This window comes from Muntiacus reevesi, chromosome 8 (genome assembly GCF_963930625.1).
Source record: "Muntiacus reevesi chromosome 8, mMunRee1.1, whole genome shotgun sequence".
Classification (NCBI taxonomy): Eukaryota; Metazoa; Chordata; class Mammalia; order Artiodactyla; family Cervidae; genus Muntiacus; species Muntiacus reevesi.
Window position 1 is genome coordinate 45,842,227 of NC_089256.1, and position 26,900 is coordinate 45,869,126.

At 36.1% G+C, this 26,900-nt stretch overlaps 1 protein-coding gene across 1 annotated transcript in view; it reads left to right on the plus strand.

The window, feature by feature from the left end:
* Positions 1-26,900, plus strand: part of SLC49A4 (solute carrier family 49 member 4) — an 81,425-nt gene that overhangs the window by 28,573 nt on the left and 25,952 nt on the right. The window contains exons 4-7 of the mRNA XM_065943024.1: positions 6,663-6,792; positions 14,037-14,145; positions 21,937-22,004; positions 25,600-25,727. Of these exons, the coding sequence (XP_065799096.1) occupies positions 6,663-6,792; positions 14,037-14,145; positions 21,937-22,004; positions 25,600-25,727 (435 nt within the window). The remainder of the gene's footprint in view (positions 1-6,662; positions 6,793-14,036; positions 14,146-21,936; positions 22,005-25,599; positions 25,728-26,900) is intronic.

Consider the following 26,900-nt stretch of genomic DNA (forward strand, 5'->3'; position numbering starts at 1 on the left):
GCACTGATCAAGGCAACATGGTACTGATATAATGACAGACATATAAATCAACAGAGCAGAAGTGAGATTCCAAAAAATAAACCATTACATTTATAGTGAAATGATGTTTCAACTTTTTTATTATAGTCAATTGACTTTTGACAACAGTGCCAAGCCAATTCAAAGGGGAAAGAATTAGTCTTTTCAACAAGTGATATTGGAATAACTGGATAGCCACATGCAAAAGAATCAATTTGAATCCCTTCCTTTCCCCATGTATAAAAATTAACTCAAAATAGATCATAAGCCTGAATGAAAGAACTAAAATGCTTTTGAACTGTGGTATTGGAGAAGACTCTTGAGAGTCCCTTGGACTGCAAGGAGATCCAACCAGTCCATCCTAAAGGAGATCGGTCCTGGGTGTTCATTGGAAGGACTGATGTTGAAGCTGAAACTCCACTACTTTGACCACCTGATGCGAAGCGCTAACTCATTTGAAAGGACCCTGATGCTGGGAAAGTTTGAGGGCAGGAGGAGAAGGGGACGACAGAGGATGAGACGGTTGGATGGCATCACCAACTTGATGGACATGGGTTTGGGTGAACTCTGGGAGTTGGTGATAGACACGGAGGCCTGGCGTGCTGTGGTTCATGGGGTCACAAAGAGTCGGACACAACTGAGCAACTGAACTGAACTGAACTGAGAAGAAACATAGGAATAAGTGTTCATGACTTGGGTTAGGTGAATCCTTTTTTAAAAGGACACCGAGAGTACAAATGGCAAAAGAGAAAAATAGAAAAATTGGAATTCATTAAAATTGAAATCTTGTGCTTCAAAAGATACCATCAACAAACCGACAAGACAACCCACAGAGTGGGAGAAAATAATTGTAAATCATATATCTGATAAGGAACTTGTATTCAGAACATATTTTAAAAAATTGTTAGAATCCAGCAACAAAAAATCAGTTCGATTAACAAATGGGCAAAAGACTTGAAATAGACATTTTTCCAAAGAAGATATACAAATGGCCAACAAGCACATGAAAAGATACTCATTGTCATTAGTCATTAGGAAAATGCAAATCAAAACTGTAACAAGATAAACTTTACAACTTAGTAGGGAGACTATAATCGATAAAATGGAAAATACAGTAACAAGTGTTGATGAGAAGGTGGAGAAATTGGAACCCTCATACATTGCTGGTAGGAATATAAAAGGGTACAACCACTTTGGAAATAGTTTGGCAGTTTCTCAAAATGTTAAACATAAATTACCATATGACCCACCAGTTCTATTTCCAGGTATATGCCTAAAGAGATGACAGCATACATCCATGCAGAGATTTGTACACAAATATTCATAGTAACTATATTCATTATAGTCAAAAAGTAGGAACAATCCAAATGTCAGTTAACTAAGTGAATTTTAAAATGTGATATATCCATTCAGTGGAATATTATGGCAAAAAAGATAAAGTACTGCTCCAACATGGGTGAATCTTGAAAATAATAAGCTAAGTAAAAGAGGCCAGTCATAAAAGACTACATATTATGAGATTCCATTTGTAAGAAATGTCCATAGTACTCAAATCCATAGAGGTTGAAAGAAGATTAATGATTCCATAGGGCTGGGAAATTATTCAGTATCACAGTAATCCAAGTCTATGCCCTGACCAGTAATGCTGAAGAAGCTGAAGTTGAATGGTTCTATGAAGACCTAAAGACCTTCTAGAACTAGCACCCAAAAAAGATGTCCTCTTCTTTATAGGGGACTGGAATGCACAAGTAGGAAGTCAAGAGATACCTGGAGTAAAATGTGGCTTTGGAGTAGAAAACGAAGCAGGGCAAAGGCCAAGAGTTTTGCCAGAAGAACTCACTGGTCATATCAAACACCCTCTTCCAACAACACAAGAGAAGACTCTACATATGGACATCACCAGATGGTCAATACCGAAATCAGATTGACTATGTTCTTTGCAGCTGAGGATGAAGAAGCTCTATACAGTCAGAAAAAACAAGACTGGGAGCTGACTGTGGCTCAGATCATGAACTCTTTATTGCGAAATTCAGACTTAAATTGAGGAAAGTAGGGAAAATCACTAGACCATTCAGGTATGACCTAAATCAAATCCCTTACGATTATATAGTGGAAGTGAGAAATAGATTCAAGGGGTTAGATCTGATAGACAGAGTGCTTAAAGAACTATGGACCTTGGTTCGTGACATTGTACAGGAGGCAGGGATCAAGACCATCCCCAAGAAAAAGAAACGCAAAAAGGCAAAATGATTGTCTGAGGAGGACTTACAAATAGCTGAGAAAAGAAGAGAAGCGAAATGCAAAGGAGAAAAGGAAAGATATACCCAATTGAATGCAGAGTTCTAAAGAATAGCAAGAAGAGATAAGAAAGCCTTCCTCAGTGATCAGTGCAAAGAAATAGAGGAAAACAATAGAATGGGAAAGACTAGAGATCTCTTCAAGAAAATTAGAGATACCAAGGGAGTATTTCATGCAAAGATGGGCACAAAAAAGGACAGAAATGGTACGGACCTAACAGAAGCAGAAGAAGAAGAGGTGTCAGGAATACACAGAAGAACTATACAAAAAAGATCTTCATGACCCAGATAACCACGATGGCATGATCACTCACCTAGAGCCAGATATCCTGAAATGCAAAGTCAAGTGGACCTTAGGAAGCATCACTTTGTACAAAGCTAGTGGAGGTGATGGAATTCCAGTTGAGCTCTTTCAAATCCTGAAAGATGATGCTGGGAAAGTACTGCACTCATAATGCCAGTAAATTTGGAAAACTCAGCAGTGGCCACAGGACTGGAAAAGGTCAGTTTTCATTCCAATCCCAAAGAAAGGCAATGCCAAAGAATGCGCAAACTACTGCACAGTTGCACTCATCTCACACACTAGCAAAGTAATGCTCAAAATTCTCCAAGCCAGCCATCAATAGTACGTAAACTGTGAGCTTCCAGATGTTCAAGCTGGATTTAGAAAAAGCAGAGGAACCAGAGGTCAAGTCACCAACATCCACTGAATCATCGATAAAGTAAGAGAGTTCCAGAAAAACGTCTATTTCTGTTTTGTTGGCCACGCCAAAGCCTTTGACTATGTGGATCACAACAAACTGGAAAATTCTGAAAGAGATGGGAATACCAGACCACCTGACCTGCCTCTTGAGAAATGTGTATGCAGGTCAAGAAGCAGCAATTAAAACTGGACATGGAACAGCAGACTCGTTCCAAATCAGAAAAGGAGTATGTCATGGCTGTATATTGTCACCCTGCTTATTTAACTTATATGGAGAGTACATCATGCATAATACTGGGCTGGATGATGCAGAAGCTGGAATCAAGATTGCTGGAAGAAATATCAATAACCTCAGATAACACAGATGACACCACCTTTATGGCAGAAAGTAAAGAAGAACTAAAGAGCTTCTTGATGAAAGTGAAAAAGGAGAGTTAAAAAATTGGCTTAAAACTCAACATTCCAAAACCTAAGATCATGGCATCTGGTCCCATCCCTTCATGGTAAACAGTTGGGGAAACAATGGAAACAGTGACAGACTTTATTTTGGGGGGCTCCAAAATCACTGCAGATGGACTCTGCAGCAGTATTATTTTTTCTTTCAGCAGTATTATTAATGGGCTTCCCTTATTGCCATGAAATTAAAAGTCGCTTGCTCCTTGTCAGAAAAGCTATGACCAACCTAGACAGCATATTAAAAAGCAGAAACATTACTTTACCAACAAAGGTCCATCTAGCCAAAGGTATGGTTTTTACAGTAGTCATGTATGGATGTGAGAGTTGGACTATAAAGAAAGCTGAGTATCATAGAATTGATGCTTTTGAACTGTGGTGCTGGAGAAGACTCTTGAGAGTCCCTTGGATTACAAAGAGATCCAACCAGTCCATCCTAAAGGAAATCAGTCCTGAATATTCATTGGAAGGACTGATGATGAAGCTGAAACTCCAATACTTTGGCCACCTGATGTGAAGAACTAACTCATTGGAAAAGACCCTGATGCTGGGAAAGATTGAGGGCAGGAGGAGAAGGGGATGACAGAAGATAAGATGGCTGGATGGCATCACCGGCTCGATGGACATGAGTTTTAGGAAGCTCTGGGAGTTGGTGATGGACAGGGAAGACTGGCCTGCTGCAGTCTTTGGGGTTACAAAGAGTCAGACACAACTGAGCGACTGAACTGACTGACAGAGTTTCTTTGGACGATGATGGAAAAGTTGTAAACCTGTGGTGATGATTGTAAAGCTCATTGAATTATGCACTTTAAATTTGTGTATTATATATCTTGTGAATTATATCTCAGTGAAGCTGTTTACAAAATTGCCAGTAGAAAGATGGACAAAGAATACAAATAAGGCTATCACAGAAGAAATACAAATGGCCAATAAGCGTATGGAAGATGCTTATTCATTTTTACTCATAATAAAAGGACTGTAAATTAAAACAATACATTAAATTTGTTCCTAAGATTGACAAAAAATAAAGATATTGTTTGTGGTTAGTGTCTTATAGAAATATTGTACCTTTTTGCTAAGATTATAGCCCTAGAGTTAGAATTATCCTACTGAAAGAACATCTAGAAATTACTTAATCTATTCCCTTTATTGGCCCAGAAAGAGTAAGGCATTCATTCAGTTTATAAGTTAACTAATGGGATATACTGGTCTATACCCCAAGGTTTCCTGACTTTTCTATTAGAGTCATGCTTTTCTACTAAATTGAGCACAGTTAAAAGCTGGGACTTCCATGTGCCAGAATTCTGGAGGGAAAGATCAGGACTCCTAGGAACTTTTCCTTCTATAATAGTGTCCAAACTAAGATTGATCAGATGTTTATTTTACTTTTCTTTGTTTCCTGTGCATGTGTGTGCTAAGTCATGTCTGACTCTTTGTGACCCTGTGAACTGTAGCCTACCAGGCTCCATTATCTATGGGATTCTCCAGGCAAGAATACTGAAGTGGGTTGCCATGCCATTCTCTAGGGGATCTTCCCAACCCAGAGATCAAACTTGCATCTCTTGTGGCTCCTGCGTTGCAAGCAGATTCTTTACCACTGAGCCACCAGGGAAGCTCTTTGATTGTTTAATAGCCTACATTAGCTAGTCTTGTGTTTGTTAAATTTTGCTGTCTCTTGGTTTCTTTTTTTTTTTTTTTTGGATGCTTCCCTCTCTTGTTCAGATTTCACATAAAGCCTATATATTAAGTCTGTTCTACACAAAGCATTAGAATATCCTACCATTGATCAAACAAACCTTTTCCTGTCCTAATCTTACCAATTTTCTAGCCTAGTCTTTATTTTTGAGGACCATGCTTATAAAACAATCATCCTAGGCCTGTTTAAAGATCTCTGTTATAGATAATACTGTTGGCTTTTAATGGGTTTTCTCCATAGAGTAACATTTGTTTACTGTTTCAATCCTCTTTTTATGTAGTGTACCATACCATAAGTCTGCCATACTTATTTCCTTGTATGACTTCTTACCTGCTGAAAGTTATATCTTTGCATGTCAATCTTTCTCACAAGACTGGGCTGTTGTCTAGGCAAGTACTATATTTTGCTTACCTGTCTAATAACTATTGGCTTATGTGTATTTATCTGTATATACATTTATAGATATATCTGTATATATCTATATATGTATATTGTCACCCAGCTTATTTAACTTGTATGCAGAGGATATCATGCAAAATGCTGGGCTGGATGAAGCTCAAGCTGGAATCAAGATTGTTGGGAAAGATATTAATAACCTCAGATATGCAGATGACATCACCCTTATGGCAGAAAATGAAGTGGAACTAAAGAACGTCTTAATGAAGGTGAAAGAGGAGAGTCAAAAACTGGCTTAAAACTCAACATTCAGAAAACGAAGATCGTGACACCTGGGCCCATCAATTCATGGCAAATAGATGGGGAGACAATGGAAACAGTGACAGACTTTATTTTCTTGGGCTCCAAAAATCACTGCAGATGGTGACTGCAGCCATGAAATTAAAAGACACTTGCTCCTTTGAAGAAGAGCTATGATTAACCTAGACAGTGTATTAAAAAGCAGAGATATTACTTTGTCGACAAATGTCCACATAGTCAAAGCTATGGTTTTTCCAGTAGTCATGTACAGATGTGAGAGTTGGACCATAAAGAAGACTGAGTGCTGAAGAATTGATACTTTCAAACTGTGGTGTTGGAAAAGACTCTTGAGTTTCCCTTGGACTGCAAGGATATCAAACCAGTCAGTCTTAAAAGAAATCAACCCTAAATATTCATTGAAAAGACTGATGCTGAAGCAGAAACTCCAATACTTTGGCCATCTGATAGGAAGAGTCGACCCATTGGAAAAGACCCTGATGCTGGGAGAGGTTGAAGGCAGGAGGAGAAGGGGACAACAGAGGATGAGATGGTTGGAAGGCATCACAGACTCAATGGACATGAGTTTGAGCAAATTCCAGGAGATGGTGAAGGACAGGGAAGCCTCGCATGCTACAGTCCGTGGGATTGCAAAGAATTGGACACGTCTGAGTGACTGAGCAACAACAACAATATATCTAAAGCTGCATCAGCTCAATAAATATTTGTTAAAGAAATACTTAAATGTTGAACTTTTTATGTTGTCTGATTAACATTTTACTGTTTTTGTTTTGTTTTTCAGAATTCGGAGGTGTCTGCTTACTATTTTCTGCAACTCTAGCTTATTTCCCACCTCGGCCACCTCTTCCTCCCAGTGTTGCTGCAGCTAGCCAGCGGCTGAGCTATCGACGGAGCTTTTGTAGGTTATTAAGGTAAATATACTTAAAGTCACTGAGTGGTTTTGGTTAGCACCTTTAGGATAATTTCACATTTATCTCAGATAATTTAAGACAGTAGTTTTTCAACAACCTATTTATCAGGCTGTAAATAATTGATAAAATACTGATTAAATATTTTAGAGGGATTTCCTATCAGAAATCTATCTTTAAAGATTGCTTAAAGGAAAAACCTTTATAACTTTTGCTTTCCCTGTATTAACCCCTATATTGTTATTTACTTAATATTTTTAAAATAAAATCTTTTATTTAAATAATTTTCTTTTATAAGGAAACATCACATAGTGGTGTGAAATCATGGGTCTTATGTGATTATTATATTTTTCCTAATACACAAATTATTTTATTCATTATATATTTCTTAATACATATTAAAATAAACAAGTGCTAGTTAATGCACAGTAAATAAAATAAATCATATTTGTTTCATATCACTTAAAATCATCTTGAACCTCCAGTGGGATCATACTTTGAGAAATTTAATTATTTATTGGTACAACTTAAAAGTAATTAGATTATATTCTTGAAGACTTCAAATACTTGAAGGCCCAGTAGTGAATTTGATTCCTTGGATATTCAAACCATCGCCGGTGATTGTGGTTTGTAATTGGGCCACTAGATTTTATCTTTTGAATTTTTTCTCTAGTTAGTTGTGATGAGTTTTTATTGATTCATCAACAACTCTCCGTGGTTAGTTCTTTCTTTTCTAGTCTTCCTATCTCCCACAGATGGTAAGTTGCTTGTGGTCAAGAACTATCTTTGTATCCTCTATATTAATGTCCAATAGGAATATAATGGGAGCCACATACGTAACTTTAAATCTGTTAGTAGACTTATTTTAATAAGTAGAAACAGGTAAAATTAATTTTAATAGTATTAATAATATTTATTAATATTTTATTTAACTCAGTACATTTAAAGTATTATTTCAACACATAGTATACCAAGATTATTATTGAGATGCTTTATATCCTTTTATTCATAGAAAATCTTTGAAATCCAGTGTGTATTTTAATTTATAACACATCTCAATTTAAATGCTAAATTTACATTAGAAATACTCGGTCTGCATTTAGATTTTATTAAGTTTACTATTAAAATTTTCATTGAACAGTATCTCCCATATTGCACTGTTTGTCTAAAGTTAAAGATAACTACTTGCAATTTATCAAATTTTGAATCAACACATTTTTTATATTATTTGAAAGGTCTTATATTCTATAGGCAGTTATTTGGGCCTTAATTGAAGATCTTTTACTTCTGTAGAATACTTTTTTCTCTTCATAATTTTAAACAAAACTTCCATAGATAAAATAATTTCCTTTACCATCTCTCCATCTAAAAATGTTTTTGTTTTTGTGCAGAAATCCAAACCATTTTATAGTTGACCAAAGTATAGGCTCATATTTGGTAAAAATCAATTAAAAATGTTGAATTCAGATTTCAGACAACTAATTTTCTTGATTCATTTTTGACTTTAGGAAGAAGCTTCTTATAAAATTCACTGTGTATTTGTTGAACATATCCCTTACTATTATCCACTTAATTATCCTAAAATTTTTTTTATACAACAGACATCATTTTTACTCTGCTGCAATAAGTTACATTTACCATTGTGAAATTTGCAACATATTTTCAGTCTCACATATATTTTCTTTCTGCGTAAAATATTCATAAACAAATTACAGTGTTAGTGTGTAAAAAAAGTTAGAACTGAGTGAGTTAGTTCATTAACACCAATAAGATCATTGACAGTTTATAATACTAGAAACAACATATGCTACCATGTACACACTATAATAGTGTCTTACTCAGTATAGCTGTTAAGGTGAAATGTACTTCTGCCAAAAAGTAAAGCTGTGTTTAATGGAAATTTTCTCCTCTTCACTGTGTTTTTAAATTGAATTTAAATTAATTAAAATGAAATGAAATTAAATATTAGTTCCTCAGTTGCACTAGTCACATTTCATATGCTCAATAGCCACATTGCACAAGTGACTACCACGTTAGGTAGCATAGCTATGTGACATTGTTTCTCAGACTTTGATTTATAGCCAACTAATTTAGTAGGCCGACCACCTTTTCTTGTTAAACAGAATAGAAGGGAATAAAATTTAAAAAAGAAAAGAAAGGAATAAAATATAACAGAAACTATTATTATATCACACATAAAAATAATACATATTTTGGAGTGATACTTTTGTTTCAGTACATAGATACTGAATCTCTGTGTACTGTAAGTCACTAAGTAAATATTTCTTACTCTGGAATATAGTAAAAAGTTTTGAAAACCACATCTACAGCATCTAGTAAATTGCCTTCCACATAATAGGCAAAGTAATAATATCAGTTCAGTTGACTTGTGATCAGTGGCACACATTTGTAAGTTGTGAGTTAAAATGATAGGTTTGGTTTTTTCCTAATGATATTTAACCGAGTTTTTCTCCATGCAAAGCTAGAGGTTAGAGAGCAATAGGTAAGCTAGAGAGGTAGGTTAAGGTCAGATTATGCCATCCTAATAATTTCAAACTATTCTGTGGGAAGTGAGGGGTCATAGCAGGGTTTTAAGGTAAGGAGTTATCAAAAAGACTATTCTGAGAAGTAAAAAACAACTTAAAATGATGATCACTTTGACCACAGCAAACCACTTTGTGTTTGCTTCTAATTACCCTAGAGTCAAGATTGTTATTCTCTGTTTAAACTACAGAGTATAAGATCTTTCTTCTCTATTAAAACCCCTTTACACCAGTGCCTCGGAGAAGGCAATGGCAACCCACTCTAGTACTCTTGCCTGGAGAATCCCAGGGACAGAGGAGCCTGTTGAGCTGCCGTCCATGGGGTCTCACAGAGTCGGACACGACTGACGGGACGCAGCAGCAGCAGCGGACCAGTGCCTAACATTCCTTTCTCTCTTCCCATGTTCATGTGTTTACCCTGCAGGATTGCCTACTTCTGCTTTGGGCTCTCCAGGGGACTTCTTTGGACATGCCATGGTCCATTTCCCTAACCTACATGTGTAATTCAAATCCCTGGTCCTTCAAAGAACTTCTGATATCATTGCTTCCTAGATTAATCAGAATAACTGCTTCTCTAGATTCTAATTCCATTGTCTAGGCAGGAAAAAAAATCATTGATTACGCTTCAAAGTTTCCATTATTTACTTATTGTCCACATGATTCCCATCACTTCAAATGTATATAACCTGTGTAACCTAATGTAAACATTTCTCTCCCTTTATGTATCAGTTTAATCTTTGATGATGGTGGTTGTTTTTGACTTTTTGACTTAAATGAGTAGAGAGTTAAGTTGAACATGTTCCTTGCTTCAGGATACATGAACACCTTCATTCATTCATTCATTCATTCATTCTTTTCTTTATATCTCTCACTCCCATTCCCTTTTCCCTACCTAGGCCACCTTTCAAATGCATTTTATGTGTATCTCTTTGTGCTTTTGTAACATTTGTATTGTTTTGTATGCTTCTATTTTTATCTAAACAGTGACATATTTTGTATCTCATTCTGTTTGACTTTTTCCACTAAACACTATGTGGTTTTTATAAAATACTTTTTATTTTGGAAATAGGAAGGTAGAACAGTATAACCTCCATATCCACATAACCAAATATCAACAATTACCACTTTGTGGCCAATATTGTTTCATTTGTACACTTCCCTCTTCCTGTATCATGAAGCAAATCCCAAATGATAAATCATTTCATCCATATATATTTTAACATGTTTATGTTAAAAAGATAGGAACTCTTTTAAACGTTCCATAAATACGTTACCCTTGTTATACTGAAAACATTTTAGCAGTAGTTTGCTACTATCAAATTGGTGTTTCAATTGTCTCAAAAATGTCATAAGTGCTTTTTGTTTGTTTAAGCCAGGATCTAGATTGGATCCATGCATTGCAATTGGCTCAAATGCCTTATAATCTCTAGGTTTCCTTCCTTCTCCCTCTCATTTCTTTGTAATTGTTTGCTGAGGAGCCAGCTCTCTGTCTCCAAGGTCTGGAATGTGTTGATCATCTCTTTGTAGAGTAGTTTGCCCCTCTGCCCTCTGTATTTCCTATAAATTGTTAGCTCGAACTGCATTCTAATTCAGGTTTTGGTTTTGATTTTACAGAACTACCTCATGCTGTCTTCTTCCATCAGAAGGCACATGCTATCTGGATAACTCAGATTTTGTGGTAGTAGTGCTCTGTTTTCAAGATACATCTCTCTGCTATGTGTATACCTAGTTCTCTGTACTCTGTGGTCTGAAACCATCCCATTTTTTATACCCATTCCCATTTTGTACTCTGCCTTCAGCTCATTGTCACCACAAATACCACTGCAGTGATATCCTAATATGCATCACTGTAGACCTAAGAGTTCTTTGGAAAACAGACCTCACACAGCATTGCTTTATCATCAGATGTTTTAAGCTGAATTTGCCAAGTATTGTCAAATTGCTCTAAAAAAATGCCTACACTTGTCTATACTTCCATCAGCAATACCCATTTTTTATATGCTTGCCAAACTTGGCATTATGCATCTTTCTAATTTTCACTAGTCTAGTGGGTAAAAATAAATATATCTTTTGTTTAATATGCATTTTCTGGTTATTAGTAAGTTTGAGACTCTCATGTAGCTGTTTGCCATTTAGGTTTCATCTACTGTTAATTCCTCTTCATAGATTCTACCCATGTCTCAGTGGTAGTTTCTTTTTCTTAATGATTTACATATTCTAGATATAAATTCCCTGTTGATTTTTAAAAGTTCAAATATCTGTTCCCATTATGTCATCTGTTTACTAATTTTCTCAGTGAATGTCTTATTTATAACTCCCTGTTCTTTTTCTTTCACTACTTATGTGTTCAGTCTACCTAGACTCCATGTTAGTGTACGGTATTAAATACCGGGAGATTTTTCCTCTCCATAAAATGAACTAGTACCAGTCACTGAACAGTCCTCAGCCATTTGATTTCTGTAGTGCCCCCTTTATTGTAGGTTGAGTTTCTGTGTCTTGGGTCTCTTTTTTCCTTCATTGTTCTCTTTGTTATTGAGCAAATACCATACTATATTTATTACTCTGGATGTGCAGTTTGTCTTAATATCTGGTAGGACAAGGACTTCCTTTTTCACATTTTTCAAGGATGAGTTAGCTTTCCAAGGACTTTTATTTTCCCACATGAACTTTATTCTTAGATTTCTTTTAAACATTCACCTGGAATTTTAATTGTGACTGCATTGAATTATAGATAAATTGGTGTTAACTTGACAGCATGGACTCTGTTTCTGTTTATTTAAATCATCTTCTGTGCCCTCCTGTGTTCCCTTCTCCACCCATAGAGATCTTGGGTCTTCCTGGTTTATTCCTAAATATTTTATAGTTTAAAAATTTTTTAAAAACTGTTGTGAATGATATCTAACTCATATTATATTTTAAAAGTAAACTTTGAGATAATTATAGATTCACATCAAGTTTTAAGAAATAATACAAAGAAATAACATGGGCCCTTGACCCAGTTTCCACCAGTGGTAACATCTTACAAAGCTATAGTGCAATATCACAACCAGAACGTTAACAACTGATATTGTAAAGATATAGTACATTTGCATCATCACAAGGATCCTGCCTATTGCCCTTTTATAGCCACACCTACTTCCCGCCCTCTCTGCTCTGTAACCCCTGACAGCCAGCTAATCTGTTTCCCATTACCATAATGTCACTTCAGGAATGTTATATAAATTGAGTCATTCAGTTCAGTTCAGTCGCTCAGTCGTGTCCAACTCTTTGCGACCCCATGAATCACAGCGTGCCAGGCCTCCCTGTCCATCACCAACTCCCGGAGTTTACTCAAACTCATGCCCATTGAGTCGGTGATGCCATCCAGCCATCTCATCCTCTGTCGTCCCCTTCTCCTCCTGCCCCCAATCCCTCCCAGCATCAGGGTCTTTTCCAATGAGTCAACTCGTCGCATGAGGTGGCCAAAGTATTGGAGTTTCAGCTTCAACATCAGTCCTTCTAGTGAACACCCAGGACTGATCTCCTTTAGGATGGACTGGTTGGATCTCCTTGCAGTCCAAGGGACTCTCAAGAGTCTTCTCCAACACACCACAGTTAAAAAGCATCAATTTTTCGGCGCTCAGCTTTCTTCACAGTCCAACTCTCACATCCATGCATGACCACTGGAAAAACCATAGCCTTGACCAGACGGACCTTTTTTGGCAAAATAATGTCTCTGCTTTTTAATACGCTATCTAGGTTGGTTATAACTTTCCTTCCAAGGAGTAAGCGTCTTTTAATTTCATGACTGCAGTCACCATCTGCAGTGATTTTGGAGCCCAAAAAAATAAAGTCTGACACTGTTTCCACTCTCTCCCCATCTATTTCCCATGAGGTAATGGGACCAGATGATCTTAGTTTTCTGAATGTTGAGCTTTAAGCCAACTTTTTCACTCTCCTCTTTCACTTTCATCAAGAGGCTTTTTAGTTCCTCTTCACTTTCTGCCATAAGGGTGGTGTCATCCGCATATGTGAGGTTATTGATATTTCTCCCAGCAATCTTGATTCCAGCTTGTGCTTCTTCCAGCCCAGCATTTCTCATGAGGTACTCTGCATATAGGTTAAATAAGCAGGGTGACAATATACAGCCTTGACGTACTCCTTTTCCTATTTGGAACCAGTCTGTTGTTCCATGTCCAGTTCTAACTGTTGCTTCCTGACCTGCATACAGGTTTCTCAAGAGTCATAACAGTACATAAAATTTTGAAGTTAGCTTTTTTTTTATCCACCATAATTCTCTGGAGATTCATCCAGGTTGTTTTGTGTATTGGTAGTTACTCCTTTTTATTGCTCAGTTGTATTCTGTGGTTTGGATGTAGACAGTTTGTTTAAATGTTCATTAATCTTTTTTTTCCTCCACCTGTTCATCAGAAGAAACAGTAATTTATCTTTACAAATAAGAGCTTTAAAAAAAAATGAAATTGCCTACTTATTCTATGAAATATTGTTGGTAATTCATCTATATAATAAACAGTGACATTTTTAAATAATGTGAACAAAAAACATAAAATGAAAAATTTAAAGAACTTCAAATTTATTAAACTGACAAATATTTTCTGATTCTGGTGTTCCAATTTCCAAATGACTTAGTTTTTCATGAGTAAGAGTTTAAATTCTAGGTTTTGAACTTGTAATAATATATTTTCTTTTTCTTCTCTTTTACAGCAATTTGAGATTTTTGATGATTGCTTTAGCATATGCCATACCACTTGGTGTATTTGCTGGCTGGTCTGGAGTTCTGGACTTAATTTTAACACCAGTGCATGTCAGCCAAGTAAGCGTTTTATTTCTTTATATCTGTAGGTATTTTTAGTTCACTGAAATTCTGAGTATTGTCTACATGTTCTTACATTTAGCTTTAATGCCTAGGTAAAGCATTATCCTGTATCACTGCTGCAAAAGGAAGATCTTTATGAAATAGTTATAAACAATAATAATTTTCTTCCTGGATTTTGTTAACCACCATAAATTTCACATATGATTAATGATGCTAATAAAAGAAAAATAAAGAATGAAAAAAATCTTAGGATCCTTGATTTTTGGTTTATAAAGGTGAAGATCCCATCATTAAATATAAGGCTATTCATGCATCTAATTCCTCACTTTCTCTTCAGTCTCAGTATCTCATTTCCTTAAAAATAACCATTTCACCTATATGCTTAATGACATCCATTCCTTCTCCTTGCTTCCAAATAGCGTGGTATAAAGGGGTAGAGAGACTAGAAAGGTCAAATGGAAGAAATCTAGCACACTGATCCATTATATGAATAAACAATAACTTTTCCAACCTTCTTTTGATGAACATTTGGAATATCTACATCTAGGCCTTCAAAACAGTGCTGTATGAATATTTTCATATCTTGGGGCACTTCTATATACATTTCTACTGAATATCTATCTTGGGATTGAATTGCTAGTTACAGGGTGTGCCTGCTTTGATAGATGATGCCAAACTCCTCCAAAGTAGTTGTTTTAGTTTGTAATCCTACCAGCGGTACATGAAATTTCTCCTTCCTGCACATCATTACCAGCACTTGGCAGTGGTAATCTTTTTAAATTTAGATATGCTGATGACTGTGCAGTTGTATGCCCTTGTAGTGACTTCTATGACAGCTTTTTAAGTGACATCCTTTTTTTATGACATACCTGTTCAAGTTTCTTGCCCACTACCTGGCTGCCTTTTTCTTACTGATTTGTAAAGAGAAGAGCTGTGTGAAAGTGGTCTCCCCAGGAAGGCTTGGCTGAGGAATGGACTGCACATGTAAAAGGCAAAGCTACCAGAGACTTGGAGAGATTGCTGTGGGGTGGAAAGCAGGACAAACATAGTAGAGGGCAGGCGTGCAGGACCCTTGGAGTTCTGGCCCAGCCAGAGTGGTAACAACTTGGTAATATCTTAGGCTTCTGTTGAGACACCAGAAAGAACAAACTTTAGAATCAAGGACCATACCCTCAATAGAGTAAAGCCTATTCTTGGACCCACCATGAGCAAAACCTAAAACCAAGCCTTGACAAAAATGTGCAGAGGACATGATTTGGAGATTGAAGCCTGCCAGGTGAAAGGAACTTGAGAAACAACTTGGTTTCTAATATTCTTCACTGATAAAGTACAAAATTGAGCTTACACAGTACAAAATTGAGCTTACACAGGTTCAAGGTGATCAGTCATTAATTTAATGGCATACTAACTCAAAAATCAACTATCTTAGAAAAGATAATCCAGAATCTCTATATTGTATCATCCACAACATATAGTAGACAATTTTTTAAAAATCAGACATACAAAGAAATAGGAAAATATGGTTCTTATTTAAAAATAAAAACAAAAGATGTAGTCCATAGAAACCAATTTGGAGATAGTCGAGGTGTTGATTTAGCAGGCAGAAATGGTATTGCAAAAGAGAGAGTGAGAGAAATCTTTTCTTGATTGAAATTCATAAATCTATTCCCATATATTATTGTGCAGAACTCTTTTATCCAGTACAGTAGCCTCTAGTTACATGTGGCTATTTAATTTGAATAGTTTAAACTACTTGAAATAAAATTAAAGTGAAAAATTAACTTCATCAATAGCACCAACCCATATATTATTGTGCAGAACTCTTATCCAGTACAGTAGCCACTAGTCACATGTGGCTATTTAATGTGAATTGTTTAAACCAACTTAAACTAGTTGAAATAAAATTAAAATGAAAAATTAACTTCCTCAATAGCACCAACCTCTTTTCAAGTGCTCGTGGCCACTTGCAACTTATAGGTACCATATTGGACAGTGTTGACATAGAATATTTCCATCATCATAGAAAGTTCTGTTGAGCAGTGATGTTCTGAAAACTTTATTGTTATTCCTGTCACATTTAAACCTAGAATTGAATTTTGTGCTTGTTATAAGGTAGGGATTAAATTTCTTCTTTCCCAGATAGTTCTTCATTAACCTAACACCAATTTTTGAAAAGATCGTTCTTTCCCCATTACTCTCCAGTGTCATCTTTGTCATATTGAAATGCCCTTATGTGCATGGATGTTTCTAAATTATTTTTTCCTCTAGTCTATTTGTCTGTCTCTTTGCCACTACCAAATTGTCTTAAGTATTTTAGTTTTATAATAAGTTTTAATGTCTAGTAGAATAAATACTCTTTGACATTTTGATTAGAATTTTATGAATATCTGGGCCAGCTGGAGAATTAGCTTTTTTGTAATAGTGAGTCTTCAAAATCATGATCATTATATCTCTCTTCATTTACTTACCTAATGTCTCTCTAAATCTCTTTTCTGCAAAAACACCTTCTATATATTTGTTAGATTTATTACCAGGTATTGATGTTTTCTGAAGCTATTATAATTGGTAACTTTAAAAATCTTACTTTTTGTTGGCTGGCATGTAGAAGTATAGTTGGTTTTTGAAAGTGATTGAAGTACAGCTCATTTTATATCCAGCAACCTTATTAAATTCACTTATTTATTTATCCGTAGATATTTTCACCTCTCTGCATACATCTCATATCAGTTGTTACTAATGACAATTAGAGAAAAATACATTTAATAAAATTCAACACTGAGATAATCATATGGTTTTTCTCTGTTAAACTGCAAATATGGTGAATTGCATTTGTTGATTATAAAATGTTAAACTACCGTGCATTTCTGTACTAAATCCATTTCGTCAGTGAGTTACTATACTTTATATATCACTGAATTCAGTTTGCTTGTATTTTGTTTAGGATTTTTTGCATTTATTTTCCTGAATGAGATTAGTCTATAGTTTTTTTTTTATCCTGTCCTGGCATTTCAATTTCAGTGTCAAGATTTTGCTAGTCTCAGAAAAGAATTTCTGAAATGTTTCCTCTTTATCTATTATTGAAAGATTTTATGTAAGTTTGATGGTATGGGGCTTTTATTTTTCCGTAAATATTTGGTAGATTTCACTGATAAAGCCATCTAGTTTTCTTGTGATACCATTTTTCCTTTATTTCAGTCTGATAATCTTTGTGTTTTATTTGGAATATTTAGTCCATTTGCAGTTAATGCAATTATTGATAAATTTGAGTCTAGATCTACCACGTTATTGTTGGTTTTAGTTTTTTTCCAATCTAGTCTATCCTTTTTCTCTTCTTTCTCCTGGATTATTTTTTTCTACTCTGTTTTCTCCTTTTATTAGCTTGGTAGTTTTAGTCTCTTTTACTATTTAGTGGTTATCCTAGAGGATACAGAATGTACATTTCACTTATTGACATCTATTATAAATTAGAACTTTTACTTCTTCCAGGACTGTCCAAGGTCCTCAGAACCCTTTCATTCCATTTAAGCCTCTACTATGTGTGTATGCTTAGTCGCTGAGTCGTGTTGCTCAGTCTTTGCTGCCCCATAGACAGTAGCCCACCAGGCTCCTCTGTCCATGGGATTATCCTGGCAAGAATACTCGAATGGGTTGCCATTGCCTCCTCCGGAGGATCTTCCAGACCCAGGGATCAAACCCACGTCTTCTGTGGCTCCTGCTTTACAGGCAGATTCTTTACCACTGAGCCACCTGGGGGGCCCACAATGGGGTATTATTCAGCCATAAAAGAGAATTAATCCTGCTATTTGCAACACCATGAATATACCTAGAGAATATTATGCTTGGTGAAGTAAATCAGATATACCACTTATATGCAGAATCAAAAAAATATTACAAATGAATGTATATGCATAATAGAAACAGACTCATATATAGAAAACAAACTAGTGGCTACCAAAAGGAAGAAGAAAATGGGGAGAAACAAGTTAGGGGTATGGGACAAAGAAATACAAACTACTATGTATAAAATAGGTAATCAACAGGATATATTTTATAGCACAGGGAATTAGAGCCATTATTTTGCAATAACTTGTAGTGGAATATAATCTGTAAAAATACTGAATCACCATGCTCTACACCTGAAACTCATATAATACTGTAAATCAACTATGTTTCAATTAAAAAAATAAGAATAAATAAAAAGCAAGTCAAAATGAAACACATTTATTCTGCTCAAGTTTTGTAGGACTTCTTCAATCTATGGCTTGATGTCTCATCAGTTTCAGAAAATTCTTAGCCAATGTCCCTTCAAAACTTGTTTCATTTTCTCTAATTCTCTTTCCTTCAGTATTTCTAACCATATGTGTTCTACTTTCACACTTCTTTCCTAGGTCTTTTACTCTCTGTTCTGAATTTTCTATTCTTTGCCTTTCTCTGTTCAAACTGAATATTTTACCTAGCTTTTCTTCCCACTTATAACTACAGTTTTCAGCTCTAATATGCTGTTAAACTCACCTATGAGTTAACTTCAACTATTATATTCTTAAGTTATAAAATTTTTATTTGATGCTTTTTCATAGTTTCCAAATTTCTGTAGAAATGCTTGATCTTGTCTTTTATTGTTTTTGAAGCTATTAAAAATAGTTTATTTGAAGTCTATATTTCCTAATCCCTTTATCTAGATCTCTTGTGGGTCTCTTTATATTTGTGATATTCATTCATGTTTTCTTATGTGTTCAGTTATTTTTGACTGAGTGCTCAACATAGTATATGAAAAGTTGTAGCAATAACTTAAGTTTGAAATGGTGTTCTTTTCCTCTAGAAAGTACTTATGTTTTTTCTTAGGAGTCTAAGGATCACTTAATCCAGTTTGAAGGCTTGAGATCATTTAAAACTGGGTTTTAGTCCCTCAGAATATGGTTCCATGTCTTTCTTTCTCTTTTTTTTTTAAAGTTCCATTTCTAACTTATACCACTCTTAGGCATGGTAGTGGTTTAGTTGCTAAGTTGTATCTGATTCTTGTGACCGCATGGATTGTAGCCGGCCAAGGTCCTTCCATCCATGGGACTTCCCAGGCAGGAATTTTGGAGTAGGTTGCCATTTCCTTCTCCAGGGGATCTTCCTGACCCAGGAATTGAACCCCAGTCTCCTGCATTGCAGGCAGACTCTTTACAGACAAAGCCACCAGGGAAGCCTGCTCTTAGGTATAGTCCTTGGCTAAAGCCTGGGGTTTTCTACAAGGCCAAGCGCCTAAGAGCAAACCTCAAACTTGTATTTGTTTTTTCTTCCTAGATTCATGAGGCTGTCAGTAGCTTTTCAGCCTCTTAGCTACCTTTCCTGAAATCAGTAGATACACCCCTAAGGAAAAAGTGCCCCCGAATACCGGGGCTTCCTTCTCATCTTATATCATGGTTCCAGAATTATGAATTACTTTCTTGACTGTCTGCTGCCTTCAGACAGATTTCCCACTCCAGATTTTCTGCTTTGCAACCAGAAAATTAACTCAAATTACCTAGTGTACCTTTACTATAAGGAGAAAACCTTTTAGTTTCCTCTTTTTCTGGATGGCAGGTATTCCAAGCATACTCAGCTTCAGGAAAGAAAAGTGTAGCACCAATTCAGATGATGCTGATTTTATAGATCTTATGATTCATGTTACAAAGCCTGAGAAGCCCTTCCAAGTGTCTCTCTCTGTACAAACTCTTAAGAGATAACAGAGACTATGAATCATACCAGGTATTAAATAAAATGAAATTTAAAGTTAAGTAAAAGCAGATCTTCTGGGTTGATGAACACATAGAAGTGTCACAGCCCCAAATTAATTAATTAAATTCAAGCAAAGAAAAAATTAATTAATTATTGGGAAGAATGTTATTAACTAAAGCAAATATCATGAATAGAGAAAGCAGAAAATGACCTGGAAGGACCAGGGTTAGTACAGTCAGATACACAGTGGTTCTTCACCTGATGCAGGACCCCAGTGACCTAGAAGATAGATGAGAATGTTTATGGGGACCTCATAGTATAATAGGCCTCAGTCCATAGTGTTAATGAATGCTAAATGCAAGAAAAGGGGCAGTTCTGAAGAACAGAGAACTCTCTTGCCCCACATGCCAGTAGTATGAAGGAAAACATGTAGCGGTGATTTAAGTCTCTGGTGTTATTTTTCTCCAGAGAACATTTATCTTTGCTTCTGGCACCAGACACTGGTAGAGCAAGAAGATTTGTGTGAAGTTATTGTAATACTAAGAGTAGGCTAAGCATCCCAAAATTCTAAGACTGAAGAAGACATTTGTTTCTCATTCACATAGCTATCTAGAGCAGTTTGCCTAATAATCTAGGGACAGTTGTTCACAGTTTGGATTGCTCTCTTGCTTACACTGATTTAGACACCTAGGTTGCTTCCACTTTGAAGCTCTTCTGTCTCCTAGGGCCTTGTCATTATATGCATGGGTGAAGCTGGCTGACCATCCAGATTCCAGCTGGCAGAGAGGGAAAGAAAGCATTGGAGGAGGCATGCAGTTGTCTTTTAGGTTCTAGCCTAGAGATGGCACACCGCACTTTTTTCCACTTCCATTAGTGAGAACTTAGTCATGTGGTGCCATGTAGCCCATGGGCTAGAACATGCAAACCAGCTAAATGCCGTGTCAGGATAAGATATAATATATTTTGGTGGACAGCTGACCAGTTCTATCACATCTGTAATGAAAGATATGACTAGAAAAATAATAAGAGATAGAATTTAGTTTGGGCAACTCCCAAGTGCCAGGGCAAGTTTGGACTTTGTCCTATAACCACAAAGAAAGCCAGTAACTGTTTCTGAACAGGGAAGTGGAATGATTGAAATAATTATTCTGGAAATAGCGGACAAAAAGATTGCTAGTACAGGAGTCCAAAAGTACAAAATAAGAAAATAAGCAATTGTGATGCCCATGATGGGAAAGAAGAAAAAAGACAGATGCACCAGTATTGTTCAGAACACATGGAATGTCAAGTATTGACAACTAACAGGTATTGGGCACTTTGCATTGATTAACTTCTTTAATTCTCAGAAAAACCCTCATTATCCCCATCCTACTAACGAGAAAACTGAGACATGGGGTGTGCGTTGAGACAGAACCCAAGTCATAGTAAGAGTTAAAGCTACATGAGTGATTAGGAAACATAGGCAGCATTTGTAGATTGCTCTAAGTAAGTTTGTCCATGAAGGTAGGGAAGAGACGAGTCGTTAGATGATGGAGAAACATCATCAGGTACCAACCACAGCTCTAACCTTTTTTTGAGCACTTCCTATGTTGACTGCTGATCTAAGGTTTGTGTGCAAGTTATCTCACGTCCATGTTATAGGTAAGAAGACCTAATTTGTCCAGAGTCACAAAGCTAGTAAATGACAGGGCTGGAAATGTTTTCTTCAAGAGTAGAATGAGCTGTCCATTTGAAATCCAGCTCAAATTCTTAGTCTCCACAGGTACTCAACCTGTTTTCTCTCTCTCTCTCCCACCCGCAACCCTCTTTTCCCCCCACTCATCTGTGTTCTCTTAATACATTTTGACTTGTACCAGACATTTTAGCACTTAATTATTGCCTAGTAGTTTCCTGGTATTTATTTAGATAAGTTTGTATTAACTAGTCACACATGAATTCTTTCATTTGATTCATTTTCTTAAATAGTATTTCCTAGATTTGATGCCATTTAGCTATTAACATACTGATTAAAGACTATTTTTTCCATGGCTTCTAAACTGCAATATGATAATCTTATATTAAATGTGTCTACCACTTTCTTAATAGGTGGATGCTGGCTGGATTGGATTTTGGTCCATAGTTGGAGGCTGCGTTGTTGGAATAGCTATGGCAAGGTGAGAATATTTTACGGTAAACATGTGAGCGAGCAGAATCAAAAAAAAGCCCAAAGGGAAACTCAGCTACCCTAGATAAACATTAACATTTAAGGAAAATTAAAACAGGCAAAAGTCAAAAAAAGGACACTTGTTCAGGCTATAAAAAAACCCACATGCAGTAGGTAGAATTTGCTGCTGCAAGAAACCTTCTCAGGAGTCCACTGTAAAGTGTTCTTGGAGACTAGAGGTGTATTTTCAGTGTATTAAGCTTCCTCTCTCCATATTTTTAAAGAACAGCATCTACAAATGGGAATCAAGGAAAGATGATACAATAATAAAGGCAGATTGATAGTTACCAAGAGTAGAAAAGAACTGAAGGGAATCATTCATAAGAGCATATCTAGAATTTTCCATGAAAGTCAGTTTCCTGATTAGCAAATATTTATTTCTGGTCTTTTTTAACAGGTATGACCCTATGGTTATCCCATTTTGATGAAAAATGCTCATAAAGACTTTGAGTTTCATCAAACTCTCTTTAATCTTAACCCAATATGACAACACATTTTTAGAATGAGTCAGAAGAAGGGGGAAATCTCATTTATTCTAAAAAAAAGAAAAGAATGAAAATGTCACTCATGTAGGTGCCTACCTATAAAACTACTCTTGGTGTTTCCAGTGAGATGATATTCATTCACTTTCCAAATCATTTTACCCCGTTTAATCAAAAACAAAATTGGGTAATCAACTTTACCAGGAAGGGAAGAATCTAACTACGTATTTGGGGAGATCAAGTAAGATGTGTGAAGCACCTGTCTGTCTAAATACTTAAACATAATTGACACAGGATAATATTATATCTAGACCTTACAGTTTGCATAGTGTTTCTGGGCTAATAAAAGAATAAATTGACACTGTTATTTCTAAATCACTTTTTCTGAGGTTTTTATAAGTTAGGAAATATAATAAAATCAAAAAGCTAAAGAAGAATATGAGCACAGCTGTTTGTATGAAATCACTGCACTGATACTATCACTTTTGATAAGAATCCTATCTAATTTTTCTAATTAAATCTCCAAACCAATGATACTGAGTCATCATTTACCAAATCCTTTTCTGAGCATCACATAGGTCAAAGAGAGACACATTATGTATCAGAAATGACATCTTATATGTGCCTTTCTCTGTATTTTTTCTACAAACCCTTAGTTTTAACTTTATGGAAATGGAACTAGAGGGAAAAATTAGAATGAGAACATTTCTGTTTTTAAATTGTTGAAATGGAAGTTTTAAAAAAGTACAGCCCTTACTCTGGAATCCAAAGTCAATTGTAATATCTCCTAAGCCTAAAATCAATTTTTAAATTATATCAAAACAGCCTTTTTGGGGTCCCTAGAATGGAATCTCCTTATAGACATGAGTGCTTTAGGTGGTGGTTTTTTCATGTGTGTGATTATGTTACTAAAGGTTGGGCTTCCCTGGTGGTTCAGATGGTAAAGAGTACGCCTGCAAAAAAAAGAGTACGCCTGCAATGCAGAAGACCCAGGTTTCATCCCTGCATAGGGAAGATCCCCCTGGAGAAGGGAATGGCAACCCACTCCAGTATTCTTGCCTGGAGAAGTCCATTGACAGAGGAGCCTGGCAGGCTACAGTTCGTGGCATTGCAAGGAGTCAGACACAACTGAGCGACTAACACTTTCATTTTCACACACTACTAAAGGTTACTACTAAATGTACTATTTTGGTCTTAACAGTACACTTTGATGGTATTAGCCCATTTGAAAGGACTAGGTCTCCAAAATTGGTGAACCAGAGTGGTCAGTTTAGTCTTATGTGATCAGGCCCTGGAAAACTTACTAACTGTTCAACTTCAATCAACTGGTTGTACCAGAAAACTGTTTTATTCTTTCGTACCAGCCATCTGCCTATCTCACCAGTAAGTTCATGCCACATCACTTAATATAAACCAAAAAAGTAATGAGCATAGAATTAACACAAAACTTTTGGGTTTTCTTGAGGAGCATTTTCATCAAGCTGTGGAGCATTTTTCAGAGTACATAAGAATTTTCTTTTTATCAGCTTTCATAGTAGAGAACTAACCAGTCACTGGGCAAAGGTGCATCCATTTTTCCCACCAAAAGATGGCATCAGCTCTCATAGGAAGTCGTTTTAGTCTAGATAACACTACAAACATGACTAACCACGTCATGTCAAATAAGTGCAAAATGAAAGAGTATTGCAAGTCATATCATTACAAGAACAATTAACCTTTATTTTACAAAAGCAAAGAGAAAACATGGTAAATGTTATATTTGTGATGGGATCAGATTTTCTACAATAGGAACAATTCTGAAGGACAGAGTAAGTTGTGTACAGGCAGAGCCAGGCAGTTGTGCTTGTACAATCAGTGGTTCATCAGCAGATGAGGAAAAACAGTTGGCAAATGGACAGATTTTTGGTCATGACTAAATAGTAAGTATCTCTACCAGGAGTTTCATGTTAATTCAAGACAAAGCAGGATTTTTAAGAACTTAAAATGCTATGAAACATTATGAACAAATTTTGTAGAATAAATTCACTATTCTAGAGGTATGTTCTTGCTCTTACAAACCTTACAGTCTGAGAGGGAAGAAAAACAATAAATGCAAAAGCAAGAGATATTTCAATAAATGCTATGGAGAAAATAAAGAGTGTGAGGATGGGGTGGGGAGGGCCATGAGCATGGAGAGCCTTCCTGAACTGAAACCTGAATGACCTAAGGAGTAAGCAGGAGTAAGTCATGTGACAGTCTGGAGATGCCAGCATTCCAGGACAGGGGCAGAAGCTGCAGCTGCCATGGGAAACAACCTTAGTATGTAGGAGAAGCAGAAGCAGGGCTGTGCAAGCAAAGTATAGAAAGGCAAAGGGAAGGTGGGGGCAGAAACCAGATCATATAGGAAGGGCCCCAAGGCTCTGATATTAAGGATTTGTATTTGGCTCTAAGTGACTTTGAATTTTGGGAGAGCTGTCTTTGTAAGTTTTTAATCAACATTGGCCCATTTTCTAAGACTAGGACATTATGTGCTCATTATAGGATATTTGGAAATTATAGAAAAATATTTAAAGAAAGTAAAAGTGGCAATTAAAAACTCAGAATCTATCCTGTAATTTATATTAATAGATACATAACAGATCACATTTTATGTGTTTTATAAAAGAAAAATCACAGAGCAACATTTATCACATACAGATACTCATGCACACAAATACATAAAATGTATCCGTTTTTAAAAACATAAAAACTTGCTTTTAAAAGATGCATTGAAATATTTCAAGATATTGTTGTTTAATGACAGTGTGTCATTGATGTAAAGAGTATTTTAAAAATCCAGCTAGGGGCTGGGAAGATCCAGAGGAATCGGGTGGAGAGGGAGGTGGGATGGGAGACCGGGAGGGGGAATTCGTGTAACTCTATGGCTGATTCACATCAATGTATGACAAAACCCACTGGAAAAAAATAAATAAATAAATTAAAATAAATAAATAAATAGATGTGGCACCAAAAAATAAATAAATAAATAAATAAAAAATAAATAAATAAAAATCCAGCTAGGATTAATACATTGTTTCTTTTCAGGTTTGCAGATTTTATCAGGGGTATGCTGAAACTAATTCTGCTCCTCCTCTTTTCTGGGGCTACACTCTCATCCACGTGGTTCACCCTGACCTGTTTGAACAGCATCACACACCTGCCTTTAACCACAGGTAAACACAGACTGTTTTAAATTTTGAATGAATATTTTCAGTTTATAAAAGCATATATACACTGACAGTAGGGCTTTTTCCATAAGTAATTGTTAAATATACAGAAAAGGTCTTCCTTGTCCAGCTATCAGACCATAATCCCATCTAAGAAGGAACTGAAAATATTCCCATTGGTATTTTGCATATGGAAATGTATAATATTTTGCCTAAGCTTACATAGTTTGGAAGATTGTATCAGAGCATAATACAAAGATTTTCATCTTCTGTATAGCCATTGCTGCTGCTGCTGCTAAGTCACTTGAGTCGTGTCCGACTCTGTGTGACCCCATAGACAGTAGCCCACCAGGCTCCCCCATCCCTGGGATTCTCCAGGCAAGAACACTGGAGTGGGTTGCCGTTTCCTTCTCCAATGCATGAAAGTGAAAAGCGAAGTCGCTCAGTCGTGTCTAACTCCTAGCGACCCCATGGACTGCAGCCTACCAGGCTCCTTTGTCCATGGGATTTTCCAGGCAAGAGTACTGAAGTGGGGCTATACATCATTGTTAAACAGGAAGGAAAATGAACAAAGACAAAAAGCTATGTTTCAAGTACATACCAGTAAAATTCTTTGAATGAACACCCATAAGTTTATTTTATATTTAGGCTTTTAAAAACTTTTTATTCAATCTATATAAACTAAAAACAGAAGAAAAAAAAAAGTTCACTATTTCTCCCACCCTGACCTCTTGCAGCCACCAATCTCTTCTCTGTTTCTATGAGCTTGGTTTTTGTGGTTTTTGTTGTTTTGTTTGTTTTTAATTCCACATATAAGAGAGATCATACAGTATTTGTCTTTCTCTATCTGACTTACTTCGCTTAGCATAATATCCTCAAGATCAAAACATGTCACAGTTGGCAAGATTTTGTTCTTTATGCCTGAGTAATATTCTATTGCATATCTTTTCTACAATTTACCCATTGTTAGGATTAGGTTGCTTCTGTATCTTGGCTACTGTAAATAGTGCTGCAATGAACATGGGGGTATGGCTATCCTTTTGAGCTAATGATTTCAGTTCCTCAGATAAGAAATGAGATTGCTGGATCAAATGGTAGTTCTAATTTTAGTTTTCTGAGGAACTTAAGTACTGTTTTCCATAGTGGCTGCACTAATTTGCATCCCCACCAACAGTACAC